General features: G+C 37.0%; 1 protein-coding gene across 1 annotated transcript in view; it reads right to left on the bottom strand.

Annotated features, from left to right (window-relative positions):
- LOC109855709 (monocarboxylate transporter 4-like) overlaps positions 1-20,908 on the bottom strand; it is a 72,852-nt gene that overhangs the window by 16,271 nt on the left and 35,673 nt on the right. Inside the window, exons 3-7 of the mRNA XM_020430232.1 lie at positions 20,722-20,887; positions 16,915-17,031; positions 16,210-16,383; positions 1,694-1,862; positions 776-940 (exon numbers count right to left, since the gene is read on the bottom strand). Coding sequence (XP_020285821.1) covers positions 776-940; positions 1,694-1,862; positions 16,210-16,383; positions 16,915-17,031; positions 20,722-20,887 — 791 coding nt within the window. The remainder of the gene's footprint in view (positions 1-775; positions 941-1,693; positions 1,863-16,209; positions 16,384-16,914; positions 17,032-20,721; positions 20,888-20,908) is intronic.

Raw genomic sequence — 20,908 nt, 5'->3', positions numbered from 1 at the left:
CAGTTTCCACTTCTATACGGGATGTTCGTGTGTCTGATTTTTGCACAATCGAAATTTAAAAATGCTGTTATCTTTAACGTTAGGGATATATCGTTTAGATAATATCGAGAGATTTGAATGTAATTCTTTAAATTCAAAACTCTTAATGTAAGAAGTTTTAATTAAAAAATCTCACAAATATATCAATTAAATTAATTTATTAAGACGCAAACCAGGAATAAAAATCGCGGAGAGCCAAAAAATCCGCGTGACAAATTTATTTCTGATAAAATAATCGCGACAATATGTAGCAAATTTTTAAACGCGATTGATGACAAAAACGGCCTTCGTAGTTTTCTGGCTTACTGCCTAGGTTTTGCATCGCGCTTTGTGCGATAGAAAAATAGCAACCGGTATTAAATTTGCATCTTGTGCTCATCCGTGCGAAGAAGTAGCGCAACCGAAGGTTAATTGAATCTTTTCTGGCCTGCTTGAGCGAGATGTCGGATGAAGAGCCCTATAGGACGTTGATTAACCCTTTGCGAATCAGATTTCAATATCGATGAATAATTGCACCAACACTGAATGATGCATTTTCGCAATTCAATGTTATAAATAAATTTTTATTTTATATAAAAATAGAAGAAAAATATTTTTTTTTTTTATGTACACACACGAGTTGTTTTTATACATAAGAAAACCTAGTAATTTAATTTTAGTGACGCTTTTTAATTAATATAATACAGTCTTAAAGTATTCCCACACGCGCTTTCTCATAATGCATGTAATAACTTACCCGACAGCTTCCTGGTAGAAGACGCTGAAGAGCGCAATTCCCACGCCGGTGCCTGCTTGCACCACCATCTCGACGAACTCGCGGCGTTTTCTGAAGTAATTGCCTAACACCAAACTGGCGGTTTCCCTCACGAGGCCGGCTCCCGTGCCCAGCACCACCCCGTAGCTGTTGCATTTTGTAAAAGTAAATCGTATGACTTTACACCCGGCACAGCGCGCGTCGAGTCTGCGCGAAAGAATACAAGTTGAGACGATTTTTATCAGAAAGCGCAACCGCCGTCCGTATAACGAGCGCGTGCTCGCTGACATTTTTAAAGAGAAACGCTTTCTCTTTTAAAGCGCGAATATAAGCCGGGCGAATGTACAATATAAACGCGCAAACGTTTTTTCGCGTTTTATTTAAAAGCGCCTCCGCTTTATCTGTCTCTTGATGCGATTTTTCCCATAAATAAAAATGCAGTGTCACTACATTTTAACGCAAAAAGCATAACCCGAACTAAACATTTATTGTCACAGAAATATATCGTTCAATAATTCATTGCGCGCGCGATACGAAACGCGTCGCGAAATATTTCTCCTTAATTTGAAGGTTTTTATTTACATCTTCTTAATTTGAAGTTGTTTTTATTTATATTTCTTTAATTTGAAGTTTTTTTTTACGTGAATCTAAAATGCGGCAATTTTCTTCCGAAGACGATCAAAGTTTCATCGTGACAAATTAAATAATAGATATAGTAATCTATTTTTTGTTGCAAAATATTTCAGTTTGTTCATCCGTTGCTTCGATAGCTTTTATACGTTTCCACAGGTTTTACAGCTTAATAATTATTAACAATAGAAAATGTATCTCTACACGAATCGGTACTTCTAAGCTATTGATTCGCCTTGTCGCACATTTATCAAGTGGCCGATTACGCACCTAAGGACCACTTGATGCATCTGGAGAGCGAACGAGGTGAAGAGCGATGCCACAGCCAGTACGAGGCCACCGATCACCGCCGTAAGTCTTGTATTGCCGCGGCGACACGCGCCGACGACCAACGGTGCTGAACCTCGTGAAACTGCGGTACTCAAAGCCCCGGCCCATACTGAAAAGCATTTGAAATATACAATAGTAGTATTGCGGCATAAATAAAGTTGCGTTAAAAATGTAAAAAACATTGCACAACTAACTATTAAAATTTATCTGTGTGTTGTGAGAAGATGATGATATTTTTGAAAATGGCGCGTGCGTTTGCATCGTCTAACGTCTAACGTGTAAAAAATTAATTGACCCGTTAATAATATATATATATATATGTATATAATATTTAAAATATATATTCTAAAGTTTTTTATTTTACACCAACGTAATAATGTTTTTTTTAAAAAAACTAAAAATCCCACGATTGCCGTTTTTTTCAAGAGAAAGATTACTACAATTTTTCCACGAACCCAATTAAACAGCTCTTACTTCTTCGGAAAAAGCGCACTACCATTTCACATCCCTTTCACAGACCGGCCAACAGAGACGCGAGCTCGTTTCGCTGATTGATTCTTGTCGAACGTTAACGAGGAACGTTTGTAAAAACCGTTCTCTCCTCCTTGAATTTCGGCCAAAATCCGTCACGTCGACGAAAAAAACAAAAAAAAAATAAATAAATTTTTACGCAATTTTTGTTTCGTTTTGTTTTTTTGTTTTTTTTTATCTATTGCGCATTTTGAACTTGATATGCTTTTGATTTAGAAAGAATGTTGAGAACGCGATATTTTTGAAACACATTCACGACAGTTTCGTCAGGCGAGAGACAGTGTTTTTGCGACATTGTGTTTGTTATATATTTCGATCTTTAAATAAAAAGTTGAAATCTCAAGTTTGTTTTTTTACAAAAATACAACATTTTAAAGAAAATCCTTATAACGAGTAAGAGAAAGAGAAGAGATAGAGTTCTCTTTTGTAAACGTCTAGTAATAAGAACATAAAATGCGCTTTTTACTTCAAATCTTTTATTTAAAGTTTTTTACATCTGTCCTTTTTTTATCAAGATGCAAGAATGCGAAATAACTAGAGAAAATGAAACGAAGATTTTTTTTTCTTTCGAATTATAGTATTTTTTTCTTTACAAAGTTATTGATGCAGATTTATTGCTCTTCGTGATTGCTCTCAAAGGATTTTGCATCAGATTTCGCAGTTACGATGAAATCCTCGCGAAAACGGGAATTACGTTGAGCTACCTTAATTTTCTTTGACAAGCGTTAAATCGTTAATTGCTGTTTATGGACCTGACGACATGACAGCTTTGTGATCTCTCTCTCTCTCTCTCTTCGTTTAAGTACTTCGGGAAAAGATCAAAAAGGGACAATATAAGGTCTTCCATTTACAAATTTATGTAAAATATTCTATATAAAGAAGAACAAAACCACGCGTATACTCGCGCTACAATGCACGCTCAAATATAAATTTCGAATGGAAGAAAAGAAATATAACACACACACTCTGTCAAGAAAATGCAATTTTTTTGAAGGTTTATATCCGAAGTCGGATGTGTACGCGCGCACAAAATTTACGCAAAATTTTTATCGCAACTACGTGAATAAAAATTCTGATATCTGAGAGGAATGTTCGATATATGCGTTGCGTGTCGCAGGCAGAAGCACACGCGTCACACACGCGAAATGTTGAACGTCGAGCGATTTAATGGCATCGCCGTCAAAGCGCGCTATATGAGCTGATCTCCTCCCGGATAGGTAGGTAATGCTAAAATTGGACGGGGCTACGTCACTTGTATCGACGTACATCTCTCTTGTAATCTCGTGAAAGCATCTCGCTTGTTGCACTTTTTTTTTTCTTTTTTACTTGACGAAATGGCGAGGATAAAGAAACACGCCGCCGCTCTTCTTTCCGTTTTACAAATACACCAATGCCAACTTTCTTCGCGAGAGCGGCGGCGAACGCGTCTCGCATAATCGTATCTTCGCTTTCTCGAACTTGGCAGATATGAATAATCGAACTGAAATGTGCATTTGTTCGGCGCTTGCCGGAAGTTCAGCCGCGCGCGCGCCCGCCCGCCCGCGCGCGCGTTCTCTTTATTGGTTGATTCAACGTCGTCGATCTGTCTGTTCGCGTCCACCTCGCGCGCGTCCCATCTATCTCTGAAACTTGGAGTGTTCGGCAAATGTTTTGAAATGGCACAACGAGCTTCGAGAAACGAACAAACTTGCATCGAAAATTACAAACGATATATTTCTTTAAAACCCTTTTATAAAGTAGTACGAGAAAAAAAAAACACACTCTACCGGGTTGCAAAAAGTAACAACAAATTGTTTGACATTTTTGATAGTATTTGGATAGTTAAAAGATAGAAAAAAGTCAAAAGTAAATCTTCTCCTTGTTTATCTGCGAGTTCCGTCGCTTGCGCGATCATCCGTTTTAATTTTCCCCCACGTAAACCAACCTACCTAGTTCTTGCTTAATTGCAAAACGTAACTAGTTTCTTTACTCAAACGATATAGACTTGACTTCTCAGTCAGCGAGAAAAAAGCTCGCGGCATAATTAATTGAGAAATAAAAATCCCGTTTTTGTACCCTACTCTTTTATCTCTCGTTATTTGATTCGCGCGAGTGCCTTCGATGGTTTTTCATCCTGTTAATTGAAAGTGTTGAATTGAATTCTCGCAGCACAGTTGGAAACAATAAAGAGAAGAAAAACAAAACAATTCATCAAGAATATTCTATTAGACGAGCAAATATCAAGATCATATTGTCTGTGTATCATCATGAATTTCTCTTTGCGTGTAAACACGGATATGACAAGATCTCCTCTCGCGCGCGAGAATTTCGAAAAACGGCGAAATGGGAATTCGCCGTCCGCGTTGAAAGAGAGAAGGGTGAACATTGCGTTATATTTTGTTTTCAAAAGGCAAACAACTTTATATTACACGTATCACGCATTTATATCCGCAAATGCGCGTTTACCCGTGCATGCGTAATTACACGCGAAGTAGAATAAGCGGCACGCGATGTTCCGCTTCTTGGCTTGCGTGTGATTTTGCGCGTTTTTTTTTTTTAAATTTTTTTAAATTCTTGTGCAAGAATTGCACGAACAGTTTTCCATAACTTTGGGAATTAATGTCTTATTTGTGCGTTATACCGCTACCGCTAGTATCGAGCAGCGATGCGGCAAAAATACGCGCGCGCAAATACTCGATGCTCTGTCGATAAATCGATAAATTTTCTCTTTATTCGCAATTATATTTATTACATATGCGCGCACGATTTTTGTATGTTGCACGTAAATATTAAAAACAAATTATATTTATCGGCAGAAGTAACGAAAGAAATCAAGACGTGTATCGATACATCTACGTTAATTGGATTTTTTTTTTTCTATCTCTCTGTTAATCTTATTGCTTTATTCAAACTTTATATTTGCGCAATTAATTGATTCGCGAACAATCTGTGTGAAAACTTAGCAACGTGTTTCTTACAATTTGCGCTAACGCAAACTGGGATTTGCGTAACGTAGATCCTTTCGCGTTGGAATTCATCGCGCGCGTAATCCGGACAATTTAATGATAAAATCGTCGGATCGGTGAAGAAAAACGGATCGAAAAATGAATATGCATTGTGTCCGGCTTCGTTGCGACTTAAAAGCGTTCTCGAAGAAGCCTGGGGGATATCGGTGCAAAGCTTCAACAGGTAGCGACTTTGCCAACGTTCTTGCGCGAATAATTTATGAGTCTGGACGCTTTTAGCGTTATTTGCGCAAGGTGCAAAACCAAAAAGAGCACCGACGAGCCCTCGTTCAAAATTTCACGAATTGAATTTGCGCGGAGCTTTTGTGATACTTGCTCTCTCATATTTCAACAGTATAAAACGCGCTCGATTGTATTTCTCGACTTTTATTTAACGCGCGCATATGCACACACACACACACACACACACACACACACACACACACACACACACACACACACACACACTCTCTCTCTCTCTCTCTCTCTTTCTCTGTCTCTCTCCTTCTCACCAATTATTTACACAGTTGAAATATTGTTACATTATTAAAAAAAGAAATAAAAACCTTAATATCAAAAGTGTACTTCTCTCTCTTTTTACGCGTTGTATAAGTTATATTTTCACACAGTATAAGTACTTTACATTATCGAGAAAGCGAGTTAGCATCATTATTAATGTTTTTACACTGCAAGAACAGCAATACGCAGAGAACTTTGTATTTTTTTGTGACGCCACAATGATGTATGAAAACACGTCAAATACACGTACATACGTACACACACACACACATGTAAGATAATTTTTCAGAATAGAGACAAAACACGCACACAACAGACGTTGAAGAGACACCGCGCCTTAAATACGTTCTAGATGGATAAAAGAGTCTTTCACGACGGTCTCAACTTACAACAACGAGACAACTCTACAGACGACGCCGTGCAAAAGCCTTTGTTCATGCTTGTCTCGTGCTCGTCCGTCATTATGTCATCCCTCATTATATCAATTCTCTCGCGACAGTCAATAAAGCTATTTTTCACGAGACGTATAAAAAAAAAAATTCAATGTAAAAATTTGCTCAATTTAAGATGAGGAGATATGTTGCTTTGTATAATTTGATAATTTGCGTTTCTTTTTTTTTTTTTTTTTAATAATAATTAAATTCAAACCAAAGGTGACTTTCTATCGGGACACTTTGCTTTCTTCAACGCGCGGCTTTTGTTCTCGAAGAATATTTTAACCAACGCTCACAACTCGCGGCAAATACAAAGCGCGGCAATGTATTTTGGTCATCGATAAAGGCCAGTCTCTAACCGTTAGACTCTCTAACGCAACATCATTTCTCTCCTTCCATTATCAAAGGATACCGTGAATTACATTTTCCGCAACCGCTTTCGCTCGACTGCCAGCAGCAATTGTTGCTTCCTCAGTGAGCAATTTCCCTTATCACTGTGACTAATTGTTGGCAATTCGAGATAAGAAAAATGTTTAAGAAGTTCCCGCAAAGCCGCAATAACTCGTCGTCTTTTGACTGTACTGAACGACAAAAATCGCTGGTTTTTCATATGTACACAAAGCTCTTTATTGAACTACAAAAAGATGGAAGAACATTTTTAAAAAGCTGCAAATAAGTAACAAAATTGTTCCTTTAATTTCAAATTTTAGATTTTACACAATTTTTAATTCAATGCTGTTTAGCGAAATATTAAACAAAAATATTTGTACACACAAAGCGTGAATTCTTGCTAAAAAAAATTTACTTTCTGCGAGAAAGAGAGAGAGATTCGCTAAAACTCGTGTTAGCTCTTTTTTATTCCCGTGATATCGCAAAATTATCAATGCCTTTGTGCCAATTACATACACGCGCGGCTTTTATTGCAAAGAGATACGCAAGACAAACTTGCCGGTCACATTTCAATTGTTCTCGAAAATAAATTTGAGTTTCTTCCGCTTCTCGTTCCCAAAGAGAGAAAATTGTTGGAGAGAAAAAGAAACTTTCGAGAAGAACGGAAGATCACGCGCAATATGCCTAGAAACATATATTTGAGATGTATATATGGTTAGTACTGTGTTCTTGATGAAAATTGAAGTTAGTTTTCTCTTAATGAAAATTCAATCTGTTTCAAACTCTGTTTAACTTGAAATGGCGTGTGTTGACTCTCTAATTTGAAATTTAAATTTTTTCGCACACAAATAGAACCTTGTTCTTTGTGTTTTACGAGAAAAATTACAGTTGAAGAAAAAGATATGTCTTTTCTTCATCACACAATGTCACACATAATATTAATTTAATTGCAATGATATATAGAAATTATTTTTATTTTTCTTGTGTTACACAGCCTCGGGTAATTTTGTAATGCTACTATCTACGTGATTTATTACGATCGCAAAAGCGAAATGTAAGTTTTTATCTAAACACAAGTAGTGTATTAAAATAATTTTAAAATAAATACTTTTAACGTGTTTTAAAATTATCATTAAAATAATTTTAATGCAATTTAATAATTATGTAATATATAATATTAGAGTTTTTATGCAAAATACATTGGTTGTACTAACTTTATTTAAATAAACATTTACAAAGTATAACTAGTGTAACTAGTGTAATAATAGAAATAGAACTGAAGGAAAAAGGGATAAATCTCGCACACAAGTTAACGCAAGGGAAATTAGTTCGTGTATACTGAACTGAGTAATCGCGCGATAGTGTATGAAAGTGATTGAAGTAACACAAGATAAAAATAGATATTATTATGAATTGAGAATAAACGTGAACACGCCTTATATATATATATATATATATATATATAAATTTATTTTGCAATAAATAAGAAAGGAAGATATTTTTACCGACCAGAGCGGTAGATCAATTTTACGTAAAATAAGAAATATGACGCACACACATAGGTCATGCCATCTTCGCGCAATGTTACTTAATTTTAATTTAGTTAATCAAATCGTGCGCGGAACCTGCAACAGACAAACTTCTAACACAAATACACTCTTGCACAAATACAGCACGGTACGTTATGTATATTTGTTTAAGTTTGAAATATATACATGTACATATATATTGATTTCTGTCGACGCGTAATATGAAGAATCGCTCCATAACGCAAACTTTTAAGAAACAATTTATCTTCTTTGTGTACAAAACTTTTAGCAGTTTATATCTTTTCCAAAACATGTAATAAAATACTAATTAAAAGAAAACTGACTGAGGAAGAAAATTTTATTTCAACTTTGTAAAAATTCAAATTCGTTTATTTCATTTGGTTTAAAATAAAAACTGTGTCTAAATAGATTGTGCGTATTAAACGTAAGAGTTAAATTTAGGGAAAATGTGTGAGTCAATACGAGAGTAGTTTAGAACGCAAAAGAGAGAGAGAGAGAGAGAGAGAGAGAGAGAGAGAGAGAGAGAGAGAGAGAATTATACGTTTGTTGAAGAGAGTTATTCAAACGCGAGAACAATAACTGGAATTCGATGAAGGGCGGAGAAACGAATAATAAAAACTTCGCCATGCAAATTAAAAATCTATGGCACTTCACGTTAGTTCGGCGGAAATGAAAATTAAATTTGCCGAAGAGAATGTGGAAAAAAACCCCCGTGGAATAAAAGTTTTTTGATATTTTCTCCCCGAAAATATAAAGTTCGGTAACCGATGTTAACGGGGCAAAAAAAAAAAAAAAAAAAAAAAAAAAAGAAAGAAAGAAAATAAGAAAATGAGTTGCTTAAAGTTTCTTTTCAACTTTTTAGCGGTTTATAAATATTTCATTGTATTTATATGTATATTAAAAATGTGAAAATCACATTTTCGTGGAAAACTCGCGTGTCGGAGGTAGTCAATTATTTTTTCACGGTTTAAACTCAAAAACAGAAAAATAGTTAAAAAAGTACTTTAAAAAAACCTCCGAGTCACTCTCTGTTCGATCTCTCATTTTGTCCTGTAATTTCCGCTCTTGTATTCGAGTACATTTTCGCAACACAAAAAGCTGTCACGCGGCTTGCGCGCAATTCCCTCAGAAACAACGTTAAAACAACAGTGTGTTGAGCGCCTCGGCGTGATAATTCGACATGAAGAGAAGGATATTGACAACCGCGCCCGCGCGCGCGCGCGCAACGTCGCATATGTCATCAACGGCGCGCCGGTGTTTGACGCTAATTACTGATGCATTGTCAATACTTCAGTCACCGGTGGATATATATTGATGAGTCGAGGGACGCTTTACGTCGTCGCCTGCGGATTCGAAGTCTTCACCAAACTTCGAGAACGAAGGAGTGGATAAAGTTTGGCGAAACTAGGTCTATCTCCGGCCGAGAGCCACGTATTCCCTCCTAGCTCTCTCTCTACGTGCATCAAGCTACACGCGCGACGATGCATCGCAGTATATCACACGAAGGAGAAATCCCCGAAGCTTCAGCCGTCTTACGTCTCTTCTCGGCTTTGTATAGGAGCGACCGTGCCGTGTCCCAATCGGGTATCTGCGGCAGACATTCATCGAAAAAGATCACGCAACCGTCGCGAAAAATTCTCACCTTTCCATTCCGAATTCCATTTGTTTCAGATATCTCGCGCGCATTTTAACAATTTAAAAACAAAAACAAATTACATATATAACACACCGCAAGATATGTAATTTGAACTAAAATACATTGTTGTAATGAAAATCTTCGCGAGGAGAGAACAGAGACTTAAAACTTGAAACAACTTCAAAACCGCGTGTCTTCGCGACGTCATAATGTAAAACGCGCTAATATACGCGCAAAATACGTGCGCAAAATGTGTTTGAAATTGAGTTTTGCGCGTCGAGATTTTTCAATTTCAAACAAAAATATTTGAAGTAAAATTACTTTCGAGAATTTTGTGATATTAAAACAAAAGAAAAATAAAAAAAAAAAAAAAAACGTTGCGAACAATCTCAACAATTCAAAATTCACGCTACACACTGAAAACAACGTTATCAAATTCGGCTGGTTTCCGTTGAATTATCGCAACGTATAGCGGGAACATGAATTATTCATAGAGATATCGAGGAACGTCACGTAAACACTTCGAGCATGAAATAATGAAGAACGTTGCGTGATAAGTAAAATTCTAAATTTAAATCACCTAGCTAAAATTACACATCTTAATGTGTTCTGTCGAGATGCGATAACTCTTCGCTAACCGCAAAGATGTATTGTGTGCGTTGGCTCGCACCCGACCAACAACCGACCGGATTATGCATTTATTACACCAATAATTAATAAAGCATCTCTTGATTATTCTTGAAACTCTCCGTCCATTATCCGTCCAATTCTCTCTCTCTCTCTCTCTCTCTCTCTCTCTTTCTTTCTCTTTATCTTCTCTTCCCATCTCACTCGTTCATCACTTCTTATTTGAAAACGGTGTTGTTGGCAACAACTCACTTCCAAACAGGAGATGAGCAATTTTCCACTCCTGAACGCAATGCTGTGTATATTGAAGTTCTGAGTAAGCTTGAAGCTGCCGTTCAAGAGAGCAAGTAAATCGACACAAAGTTTGATATCGTTTTGGGTGATTGTAGCGTTAATCCTGAACTAGTACGATATGCGGTAACGATAGAGAGTTTAGAGCGAAGGTGAGAAACTTTATACGATCTATATATGCGTCTCAATTATGTTAAACTTAACGCGCCATAGAGAAAGAGAGAGAGAGAGAGAGAAAGTTACGCAAGTCATTAGATTAATCTTTTTCAATATTCTATTGTTGAAATGTTTTTATTCTGTTTTTTTTTTTTTTTTTTTGCAGAAAACTGACGTTTTTTACTCGTAAATATCTCGCACCGCTTTCTCTCCTTTGACTTTCGAACTCTCGACCTAAAAGAAAACTCGACTTCAACGAGCCATTAAGAGACGCGAGGCAGACTTGATTGATTAACGGCCTACTTTTTCACCTCGCTGCGCAAAATCCTCGCTTGATTGACGACTTAACAATCGTCAATGAATGTCAGCGGTATAATCAAAGCTGAATTGGAGAGGCCATTAAAGAGCGAACGGACGTTATCTATTCGGAGGAAGATCGGTGAAATCGAGACTTCATCGCTCGCGCTTCGGCTAGAACCGCTTTTCCACACCAGGCTTATACGCACCGGATCCAATGTACCAGGTTTCGTAATCCGAATTTAATTAATGCAAGCAGGCGTGCTTAGATTATCGTGTGATTTTCAGAGCACCGGATCCTAAGTAAACGATCGCGGCGCGCAAGAAATTAAACCTCCTCCTCCGATCATTAATGCGGTAGTTCGAATTTTCGCAGTAAATTCGCCGTTTATAATAGCAAAAGAATTGTTCGTGAGTCTTTATTGTTATTCAACTTTATTATACGGGGGTATTATGTTAAATGAAATGATCCACAACTTCGTAATTTTCTCAAGTACTCAAACACCCGGTAAAGTTTTATATTTCTTAAAACTTTATAAAATTTATATTACAAGAACTAAAAAAAATATGAATTAATTTGAAAAATTAATTTATTCAAGATACAAACAAGTTCGTGAAAAGTTCTTGAAATTGCTGTGCGTGTACTAATGTTTTTTTTTTTTTTTTAATTGCATTAAAAATACTGTTGTACATTTTTTGTATTTTACACGTAGAACTATCATTGAGACGAAATAAAATAAAACAATAATAATAGTTTTAGTTTAGTTATTTGCATACAAAATAGAACGTCGCTTAGAATTCTTGATCGAGAAGTGAGGGGATCGCGCGCGAGCTTCAAACGACAAATAACACGCTGATATTATCGTACGAAGACGGATACGTGAAGGTTTATCCTCCGAGTTGCCTTCCGTCGGGGCGACTACTGCGCTTGGGAGAACACAGCCCGAAGGAACTGCGCTAGACGATCAATATCCATTGTCAATATAATTCCGACGACGTTATTGAACGACGACGAATGCCGCGGATTGTCAATACGGCCGATTGTGAGTATTAATAAGTGATGGAATTTAAACTGTTTTTTTTTTTTTTTTTATATTCCGCCGATAAGTAGCGATTGCGACGAAGTCTGACGTATCGGTTTATATCAAACGGTTTTAGCTTATGTATAACATGTAAAAAACAATTTTACAAATTGTTTTTTGAATGTTTTTTTATCTCTCTCTCTCTCTCTCTCTCTCTCTCTCTCTTTCTCTCTCTTCTTTTTAGTTAAAAATCAGCTAAATAGGACTTTTTATTTTTCCGCGTCATCAAAAATGCCGAACGCGGCGCGAGGATACGCGCGCGAAGAGGAATTCTTACAATAAATTTTATTCGGACTATTTTATCGCGTTTCGCGCCTCGTAAGAAACCGTCTCGCGCAGAGAATTTCGAGAAATATGAGAGACAAAAGTCAAGATCGTCGCGCGGATTTCTCCGTAAAATGGACGATCTTGTTCCAACGATAAGGATGAACTTTTGCTTCTTGATGTCGCGGGCACAATCGAGCATCGAGTTTGACGAGTTTTGTCTCATGTGATTTTTATCTCGTGGCATGAAATGTGCGTGATCACATAGTTCGGGGCGATCTTACAGAAAGTAAGCGATTGACGACTCGCGGTGGACAGATAAAGTTTAAAATCATCTTGCCACAGGCATTTTCTACTTCAATGTTTTCTCTTTCCCAAGATACTCCTCGGAACAGAATGTCGCGTTTTACGCGGCTCTCTCTCTCTCTCTCTCTTTCTTTCTCTCTCTCTCTCTTCCTCTCTCAGAAAGAAAAGTCAAGCTTTCGCGGAAAATTTTTCCAAGACATGACGAACATAATGGATATACTCAATAAATGGAAAAAGTCAGTTTCTATTACGACAAATTCGATTCGAGTGTGTTTAACAGGTTCCATGCCGCGTGGATCGTACACGCCCCACTCTATAGACTTTCCGTTTAGGCCATGGTGCTATTTTCGCTATTGAGTGTGACATTATTATAAAATATTTTCTAAAATCATATTGATGCCGAAATATCATATATATACAATATAGTTATTACATCGTGGACATTTAACTACTTTTTTCTTGATAATAACGATTTCTGCAATCGTAGAAATATTATATGAAACATATGTCATAAACAAAATTGGTAGTCTCGAAAGCGTGGGACTCACGCATACGACCCACGCTGCGTGAACGAAAAGTCATCGAAAATCGGACCGGCACGGAACGTGTTAAAAGGTAAAGGCGTGAGAAAAACATACGTAACACACACAACGCGTTTATTTTTATCTTTACGCATGTTAATGAAGGAAGAAAAAGTAAATTTAAATAGCGTAGTCTGACGTCAGCATTTCCGATTTAGTTATGCACATATCTTGCGCAATGACCTTTATTCATCGTCTTCGTGATCAATATAAACGCGTGTATATATATATATATATATATATTTTATATAATTTTATTTTCTTTACTTTTTACGATATTCACATTTTATTGCCTTCCGACCTTGATAGAGGTGAGCAACTAAGGCGGCGTCAACTCGGTCGTGAATAATTAATTATTACAACACACTTGCGACCTGTATAAAGTGCAATTTTTCTCTATTTACGTACTATCGCGTAATACAGCGCGCGTATATAATACGCGACACGCGTGTTGTCTCTTCGAAAAACCAGGAAGAGGAAGCTCACTTCGCTAGACACACGCGATCGATAAACACACACAACTCTTTGGTTTAATCACTTTAAGGTCGGAAAAATGTCATGTCAAGAGGAAAGACCTTTCACTTTTATCCCCTGGTACGTGTGTGTATATTATGTCGCGATGTCTGTGTGTTCGTATTGCGTGTTTACATGTGTGTGAGCGCAGCATCGTCTTCGTCGATCGAACTTAGCCCGCGTGAGAGTTTGCCATTTAACCTTTAATCGAATAACGCGGAAATTAAGTGCTCCTTAACACTCTGCTGGTTAGGAAAATAAGTCGCACTAACGAGTTTAGCATCTCGTTTAGCCTGCAGATCAGGATAGGCCCGTTCGAGGGTCTGCGAAAACTCGATAAATGAAGAGTTCATTCCTTTCATTTTAAGACGATACGATCGATTAAATAGTTTCATTGTTGCGCAAAATAGAATGTGATTGTTAGAATACCGATAACGCATTATCACAAGTCGATGTAAGAGCAAATGTAAAGAGAAAATAAAAACAGTAACAAATTTCAATAACATCATTTCGATACCAGAATCAAAGTTTCAGTTACCGTAGATTGTAAAACAATGTATTTATATTATAATGTTTTAACTTTTAAATCGCAAAACTCTCTGTATTAGTTTTTGAAATTTTTATATTTTGAATAAAATACACACAACGAGTATATCAAGTGTCAATTTTTTCCTTTAACCGAAAAATGCAATCTTTGTTGTATCACATAATACAGTTTCACAATACGCGTATCAATTGAATTTCCGATTGTGGAGAACTGAATTTTTGAAGAGTGGATTTATTTATCATACAATAAATATAAATTCGAGTCAGAGCTGTGTGAGACGTGTGTGAGTGTATGTGCGTGTGTGTGTGTGTGTGTGTGTGTGGGTTAAGCGCAGAAATGTCGATGTTATAAAAGCCATAATGCAATTTTTCTCGACGGAAAACGAAATAACGTTACATGAAATAAAAGGATGAGAAAATTGTGAATAAATAAAGTTATTAAATTTCCGTCGATTTGCGTCGATATACTTCTTACACGGAATATGATTGTAAAATATAAACGCAAATGAAAATACATTGTTTTGAAAATAACTGGCACGAACTCGCAATTATAGATAATTATACAATTTTCGTTAATAAATTGCTCTTTAGCACGAATTGTTTTGTTACAATTGCAATAAAAATAATTTGTAGATGTTGAAATTATATAGGTCGCGCGTGAAGATACAAAAAAAAGCATAATTAACACATCGTTTGACCGGTTTAAACTAAATAATCTTGATAAATGAAATGTGGTGATAAAGGTCACAAGTAATGGGATTATTTATTTTTCAATTAATCTCTTTATCTCTCTCTCTCTCTCTCTCTCTCTCTCTCTCTTTCTATCTGTTTCTTTCTCCTCGCCTTGATGAAAGTTTCGTTTGAAATCCAATTTGCGATTGTTGAAAGCGCAAGACAAATACTTCAAATTAACTTTTGTTCGCGGCTCGACACTTCGACTTGTAAAATCGAAAAATGAAATGTTACAAATCTATGTTTTTTTTCGAGAACAGAAAACTGCGCTTCGAAAAACGTTGGGATGTGAGTTACGCCGGTCACGTCGTAATTTGTTGCCTCCGGGCGTTACAAAAAAAAAAAAAAAAAATAGGCAACAGTTGCCATTCCAAGAAATAGGACTTTAATGTACATATTAAAGTTCGAAGAACCGTGCAAGGCAATGTCGCGCATCCCTCGTGCAAAACATCCGGTACACCTCGTCTACACTGCGCGTGTAAAGCGAGCTGGCGAGAAGATGGAATATTAATGCGAGAACCGCACGACGCGAGACGCGCGCGCGCGCACGCGTACAATTGTTAGGAAAACACCGGGAAGCATTTCGTATACTGTATACTGCGCGGAAATACGTGTGTGCGCGAAAACAGAATTGAGCCCGTTTAAAATGTAGATACAAATCTGCTCGTTTCAACAAACAGCTATTTTTCACGAATAAATAAAGAATTATTTACCAAAGACAACACAATTTTTTTTTGCAGAATGAGAGCACGTGCATATGCAATCATCTGTGTCGGATAATTTCTTCGCTTTTTTTCACAAAAAGCGAATTTCTATCCAAATTGTCATTTTAATCAAAATTTTTCAAAAATTGTCTATTCGCATTTTTCAAAGCAACATCCACCACAGAATGTTGCGATGATTAAAATATGTGTGTTTCGCGAAATCTCAGAAAGAAGATCATCCCCAATGCGCCCGTGAGATAGCATATGTTCGAAGATTTCCCGCGTAGTCTTGAAAAAATAATGTAACACTTACCTATGTCCGTCATGTAGACCTTACCAAGATGACGCACGGCGTAGAGGTGAAGTAATCCGAAGGCGAGCTGCATCCCGGTGGTAAGCAACAGGGCTAGGAACCCGGCGGCGCAGACCAACCAACCCCAGCCACCTTCCGGATAAAAGTGCGTTCGCATTCCAGTGACGTCTATGCCTGAAGGAAAAGATAGATTATTCCGTGAAGATTTGGAAAATAAATTGCGAAGTCATTTCAATGTTATCGATCATTTTTATTAGAATAACAGAATTTCTAATATTTCGCGTGTCTCTCAATTCAAATTTTCCTCCAAGCTAGAATTTTTCTCGCTTTATTTCAATATACCAGATCGATAAATTGATTGTTTTTTTACGTATATTTTGAAAAAATTTTTACGTGTATTTTAGGAATTTTATACAATTCTCTTGGCCTTAATAAAACAAACACGGTATTTTCTCACGTTGCAATGTGCTAGATCGACAAATCGATTGTTATATTTTATTTTCACAAAGTTTTTAGGAGAATTCTATAATATTCTTGCCCTCATAAAAGATAAACACACAACAAACTTATTATTTAAAAAAACTCACATGTGTTATTTGAATTTTAAATAAATGGAATACGAGGTAAAACACACATGTGTTCCTATTCCGGTATAAATTTATTGTTTATTTACTTGTTTGTGTTTTTATCTCGTTTTTAAGATACCTGTGCGACGAAGCGCGGGCACACAACGATGCAGGCTGCGTAAGTCGCTCAGAACCCAGTTCGTGTTACCACCCATGCCGTCGTCGCCGTCTATGCATGAATAACGAGGACGAGTGTCTGAAAAAGAAACCGTAAATTAATCGTGAAATATGCATAGTTACTTTTTATAATTTCATTTATCACACTTTTTCTCGGATGTATTAACTTTATTTTTTCAACATCGCTCACTTTTTTGAGACTCTTATTTTTATAAAATCTTGTTGGAAGGAAATATCAGTCTGAAAAATTGTTAACATTTTTATTTCAATACACGCGTGCACGTGATGTTCAAGATTTAAACAATTCTATTTTTTCAATTAAAAATAGTATCTAAAGTAAATCTCTACGCGTTAAGAGATTTCATTAAAGAGTTCAATAAACATAGAAAAAATTCTAAACCGAAACATTTTAATTTCTAAAACTTCTGATGCTTCACAAAAAGCACCGAATTTTTTTTTTTTACGATGCAAGCGACGTTAGACGAGTTCACGTCGACAATCTGTGGTCGGCGACGACCGCGACGTTTGCATGAGACAGGGTGCAAGGAACGAGTTGAAAGAAACGACATGCGGGGAAAATGGAAGCGAAGGAAAAGGTTAGATAGGTAAATGTACCCTTTAAAAGGGTCGAAAAGTAACGTTAGTCGCCAAAGTCAAAGGACCACGGGAAAAAGAAAGAAAGGTTGATGATCGTGAAATAAAGACCGGACCCGTAAAATCATCAAGATTCAACCCCGTCGCTTTCACGAGGAAACTGTCTAACTGAATTATGAGTAACGCGTGTGCGTGTGTGTGTGTGTGTGCGGAACGACCGTTTCTCGCAGCAAGAATAAACTTTTCCATTAGCAACGTTAAATGTTAAACCGTCTCCTGGATTTCACATTGGCCGCGCATTTTCCAGCGAGAATAGAATTCAAGTACCCCGCCGTTATTGTTATTTACGCTTGCGATTTCAACGGCCAATTATCGTCGAGTAACTTCGATTTGCAATCGCTTTTTCTTATTTCTTCTCAGATACACGTGCATGTATTCTCTAAACAGGCGGTGAAAATTTTCAATATAAATAACAAGATTTTTAAGTAACTTTTAAAATTTTTAATTAACATTTCTTTGCGTACGTAAAAAACAAACTTTGTTAGAAAAATTTTCAACACATGTATTTGTTTTTTTCTTTTTTCACACGCAGCTTTCCTTACAACTTAATATAAACGATATTTTACGAAACGTTAATTATTCCGCAGGTTTGACTTTGTTATTTATGCGAATAAAATTGTGGATTTGCGAGTTTTAGTTTCGCGCTGTTTCTGATTTATTCGCGCCGGTCTTCGTTTATGACACTTTGGCGTGAGCTGTAAGTTATCGCGCCACAGTGCACGGCGGCGCGGTGCGGGCAAAAGTGCATTTACCAATTCAATCTCGGCAACGTGTTCGTAAGTGGATAAGTTTTCATGAGAGAGAGAGAGAGAGCTCTGTGTTGCTCATTAATGTTCGGCGTGTAAAACTATTTATAGAGGAGAGGAGAAGATTATTTGTACAGCGCGCGCACGCCGCGCCGCGCCGCGCCTTAGTCACCAATAACGAGACGTCGCGTCTCGTAGGAAGGCAAATTATAGCAACGAGGACGAAATTCTTCATTACCCCGGGTACATAATGAAAACAAGGAATGAAAGGAGCGAAGAATGCGAGAAGGACAAAAAAGAAGACAAAACGTGACGTGAGATATTTCGCCGAAAATGATACGAGACATAAAAATTGTCGAGGGTGTCTCTGGGTGCCAGGAACGAAATTGCCGTGAGACGAGTTACGAGAGAGAAAGAGAGAGAGAGAGAGAGAGAGAGATGCGCCTTTAGAATGCTAGAAAAGATGTGGCATGTTCGCATTTCTCGCAAACATGCAGCATCCTTAGCAAAATCACGGCTCCATTTTCGCGGAGCGATCTGAGCAAAAAACATCGTGTTGAAAAACATCGAGACAAAGCACAATAAATCCATTAAAAATCTTAGTTAATTTGCAAATATTGCAAAAAAACACGAAAAATATTATAAACCTCGTAAATTCAAGAAACACACACACACACACACAAAAAATTTGTTTCTTTTTTCAAGATACAAGTAACTTCTATCCCGATTTATTTCCATATCTCATTGATTTCCGCGAGTCGTTCGTTATTTTTCATACGCTCTCGTCATTCGGAGATGTTAATGAATAAAACGAGCAAACATTGTGGATTTTCTTGCTCATTGTGTGATAATTTTCTTTGAACAAAGAAACTCCGATGAGGTACGATATTACAATACGGACTAACTACCGAGATCCACTTTTGTCGAGAAACTGAAAAAACCAACGGTTGACCTATATTTTTGACAGACACTCCTTTCGACGATACATCCAAGCTCGAAATTTTCAAGGTACCTTTTCGGCGCCGTTAAGTGGGATTGATTGTTATTCCACTGTTTCCCACTCTGTAACCTTTTCTACCTTGCCCTATTTTTTTTCGGCTTTCATCGTCGAGAGAAAACAATACCTCAGCAATGACTTTGCTTCGAAATCCCGAAATTATCGATAGAAGATCGATAACGTATTGTGTACTAAAACCAGCATGAAAAAAAATTTAGAAAAGTAACAAAAAACTGTGAGAAAAAATTTACCTAAGAATTGTGCGATATTTCTTTAAAACCTCGACGTAAAAAAAAAAAAAAAAAAAGTTATTTCGTTTGGAAACGCGCGTGAGTTCCACATTTGTGTTTCAAGATAACATTTTACATAGGAAATTAAAAAAACAAAATAAATTAAAAAGAATGAAATTACAGAATTATACGTAATAAAATCCACTGTTCAATTCGCAACGTAAATTTTCAATCGAAAAATTAGGCATACAACGCACGATTTGCAACACATACTATTACAAGCTCGTTTAACAGATATGCCGCTTGAATTAAAATTAATGTGAATTAATTCGGCTCGTTTAATTTAATTAAACATCTAGCAGTTAGCGCTAGTTTAATATGTTATATATACGTAACGAAATCTATGAAATATACTCTTCTAGCGCACATTGAATTCGAATTTTATGTGAAACATAGGTGTATGATACATTTAATATCAAGATTGTGAAAAGCCAAATCCGACGTTGGCTCATATAATGCACTATCTTGCGCAAATACCTAGTCTCTAACAGTAAATTTAATTAATTTGTTGACTCTCATTTAATTAGAAGATTTATTTAATTAAATTATCTAAATATTAGAACAAAGCGATGATTTTGCTTTGTATGTGTACAAAACGAAATAATTTTAATATAAATTACATTCGAATTTCTCATCGCGATATAATAATAACAGAGCGGAATATTTGTATTTGTGCCGTGTGTGATATATAAACTAACTGAGAGAAATTAAAAAGTTTCTTAAATCCAGAACTCTAACGGAGTGTAAAATTTCTAATCTGCATAACAGCCCTTCTCGGATATTAGAGTTTCTGTTCTGTGACCAAACGCGCGCGCTTGTTTGCGCGGACACCGAATCTGCATGCTTGCGGAGCAATGAATCGGTTGCGGCGAGAGAGGAGAGGGCGAATGGTTGGTTTCTCCTCCCCTTCGATGCGCTGTTCTCTTTCAACCCTCCTCCTGTCCACCGAGGCTGTGTGTGTCGGGCAGCCTCGGAATAAAACGACGCTCGAGAAAACGTGGAAAGCCTCTTTTCTCTAGCGGAACCGATTCGTTGCTTCGCATCCGCAATGTTACTTCTCGGAAAAGTTAAAGCAAACTCACCGCCGTGATACGAACTCCCGCGATGCGGCAGATACGTGCCGTTTTGACCCTCCATGCAATGAGTCGGCGTGTAGTACTGCATAGGGTGTTGCATGTAATTATTGGGTGTGCTGGGTACATGTACCGGATGACAATGTATGCATCTTCGTGGTGTCTCGGGCGGAACCTGCAAGCGAGATAAATCTTC

Source organism: Pseudomyrmex gracilis, unplaced genomic scaffold (assembly GCF_002006095.1).
Source record: "Pseudomyrmex gracilis isolate BER0280 unplaced genomic scaffold, ASM200609v1 scaffold_96, whole genome shotgun sequence".
Taxonomy (NCBI): domain Eukaryota; kingdom Metazoa; phylum Arthropoda; class Insecta; order Hymenoptera; family Formicidae; genus Pseudomyrmex; species Pseudomyrmex gracilis.
Note: the sequence above shows the minus strand (reverse complement) of the source record. Positions and strands in the feature narration are given on the sequence as shown.